The 2,747-nt window shown below is 40.4% G+C and overlaps 1 protein-coding gene across 1 annotated transcript in view; it reads left to right on the plus strand.

Annotated features, from left to right (window-relative positions):
* LOC109477993 (G-protein coupled receptor 54-like) overlaps window positions 1-1,087 on the plus strand; it is a 3,572-nt gene extending 2,485 nt beyond the window's left edge. Inside the window, exons 5-6 of the mRNA XM_019779445.1 lie at window positions 5-139; window positions 785-1,087. Coding sequence (XP_019635004.1) covers window positions 5-139; window positions 785-1,087 — 438 coding nt within the window. The remainder of the gene's footprint in view (window positions 1-4; window positions 140-784) is intronic.
* Window positions 1,088-2,747: the final 1,660 nt, after the last annotated feature.

Below are 2,747 nucleotides of genomic sequence, written 5' to 3' on the forward strand. Positions count from 1 at the left end.
GTAGACCAGGAAAAGCACCTTCATGGTCCTGGGTGTGATCGTCCTGTTCGCCCTGTGTTGGCTCCCGAACCACGTCATCAACCTCTGGTGGCACAGCAGTTCCAACAAACAGCTGACGGCCGTGGTGTACTACAGTAAGGTAAATATAAGTAAGAGTGATTACATAAATTATGGCATTTTTATGCCAGCCGTGGTGTGCTGCAGTAAAGGGGGTTTATAGGCGCTACCAACAGACCCGGTCGATGGGTCTAGACCTTTTAGCTGAGTGGTTAGAGCGTCGACGTGTGGCCTGGGAGGTCACAAATAAGCAAGAGTGATAACATAAATTATGGTACAGTCAAACCTGCCAAGGTGTCGCTGCTATAGATGTATTCCCAAACGTAAGATATTGACATATCTACACAGAAGCAAATATAGTGCTGCAGTGCAATGTGAACCAGTCAGAATTGACATGAGGAAGGTGACAGACGGTCACCGAAACGTCGGCTGAATAAAAGTATTGGCTGTGTAAAAAGAGTCTCTTTACTCAGTGACTAGAAATACCAACCTGATGAAACTGTTAACGGAAAATTCCTATTTGCCTTCGACGAGAAGGCTATGAAATCGTTTTGGCACTGTTTGGCAGATTATGCACGATAACTCTTGAAGGAATGGTTCACGATTTTTGGCAGTCAGGTTGTCTTCGGGATGGCCATTGTCAAGGCCAAAAATGGGTTTCGTGGGGGGTTCCTAAGTCACTGCAGTTGACCTTTTGTGTTTGTGTTTTTTCTTGTTTTCTCTCCAGTTTGTGGCGATGTGCTTGAGCTACTCGAACTCCGCCATGAACCCCTTCGTGTACGCCATAGTCGGCGACAGCTTCCGGGAGTGCATCAAACAGGCCTTCTCCAAGAAGAAACACCCGCGGCCATCTTCAGGGACCAGGCTCACACGACAAAACATGACGCCACAAATGGATTCTCGGTTTCTGCACTGCAACATGTCGGGATCCGGAGAGTCGGGTAGCTCGACAAAGATCCAGCTCTTCGAATCGATGAATATTAAGATTGAGAAACAGCTGGTAGTCGTTGAGGCCGAATCCTCGGTGTAAAACTCGTTTGCAAGATTTGGCCATAACCAGTAGTGGCGTCGGAGGCGCAACAGAGCGTTGGACTCGGGACCAATAGGTCCCGGGTTCGATACTCACCGTGGCCCGACGTTGTGCCCTTGGGAAAGGCATTTTACACTTCCCTCCCCTGTACGTGAAGCGACGCCCACCGAGCCTCTTAGGCTAATCTTTGCCAAAAACACACTGCGGACTTGATCTGGAAAGAGGAACACAGCTTTGAATATTGGATTTCAGAATTGCAGCGTTGAGAATGTTGTCTCCCTTTGAAGTCGAGTTCTTCATTGTAAATAGTGATTGAATTCGTGTCTACTGTATTCTAACTTGTGCCAATGCATTGACTTACAAAAACATTTGTGGAAGTATATATTGTATATAATGGTATGTATAGAAATATAGTAATATCTGTTTCTTGGAAACAATAATGTATTAGAATATGTGGAACTAAATATTGCATATATTATAGTATTGTAGTAGCATAGAGTAACACCTGTTTCTTGGAACAATAATGTATTAGAATATGTGGAAGTATATATTGTATATATTGTAGTATTATAGTAGTACATGTACATGTATATATAATATCTGTTTTTTGGAAACAATATTATATTGGAATATGTGGAAGTATATGTTGTATATATTGTAGTATTATAGTTGTGTAGTATGGAGTAATATCTGTTTCTTGGAAACAATAAGGGGTTTTTCGAATGATATGTTTCTTTCAGTGAAGCATATTTTGTGATTGTAAAGAAATGTGTATATACATTGTCTTTTAGATTTTTGCTGTTTCGAAGAGAATATGAGACTTGCTTTTTGCCATATCAGATTATCAATCATTGATTAATTATTGATCGTTAATTATTAATTATAGTATGAGTATTGAAAAAGTCTTGGTTATGTAACACAACAGGAATTGTTTCTTCCTAAAGTCCTTGTATAATAGAGTTGCATGTGGGTAAAACTACATTTAGTAGTTACTAGTAAAAAGATTGTAAATATTGTAAAACATAAACCCAGTTCATTAGGAAAAGAACATGACCTAGTTAATGTTACCGATGTTAGATCTATACTGAGTAATTGTTTTATTTATTGTTTGCTGAAAAGCAGGCCAAAATGGCCTGACTTGTAATCGCTGGTGAAATAAACAAAGTTAAGTGAAAGTTTAAATCACAATGTACTCAATGAAAACACAACACCATGTTATTAACCTATCTTCTTTATCCTGTTTGAAAAGCAATAGTCAACTGCACCACCATGCCCGTAGCCAGGATTTTGAATGGGGGGGTTCTTCCCACTGCTGGAGGGGCCCTCGAGCGCCAAAGGCGCGAGGTTCCTAGGGGGGTCCGGGGGCATGATCCCCCGGAAAATTGTGAAAAATGAACCTTCTTAAATGGCATTTCGTGCATTTTTGAGAGGATTTCCAAGAAAAAAATCAGAGATAAATTTTTATTCAATGCCAAAGGGAGCAGTTTTTCTACGATTCCAGTCCGTCTTTTCAAGAAAAATCTTGGACCTTTACATAAAAAGTGGACCAAAAAGTGGACCTTTACATAAAAAGTGGACCAAAAAGTGGACCTTTACATAAAAAGTGGACCAAAAAGTGGACCTTTACATAAAAAGTGGACCAAAAAGTGGACCTTTACAT

The sequence above is a fragment of the Branchiostoma belcheri genome, unplaced genomic scaffold, assembly GCF_001625305.1.
Source record: "Branchiostoma belcheri isolate BF01 breed outbred unplaced genomic scaffold, Haploidv18h27 scaffold42, whole genome shotgun sequence".
In the NCBI taxonomy this organism is placed as follows: Eukaryota; Metazoa; Chordata; class Leptocardii; order Amphioxiformes; family Branchiostomatidae; genus Branchiostoma; species Branchiostoma belcheri.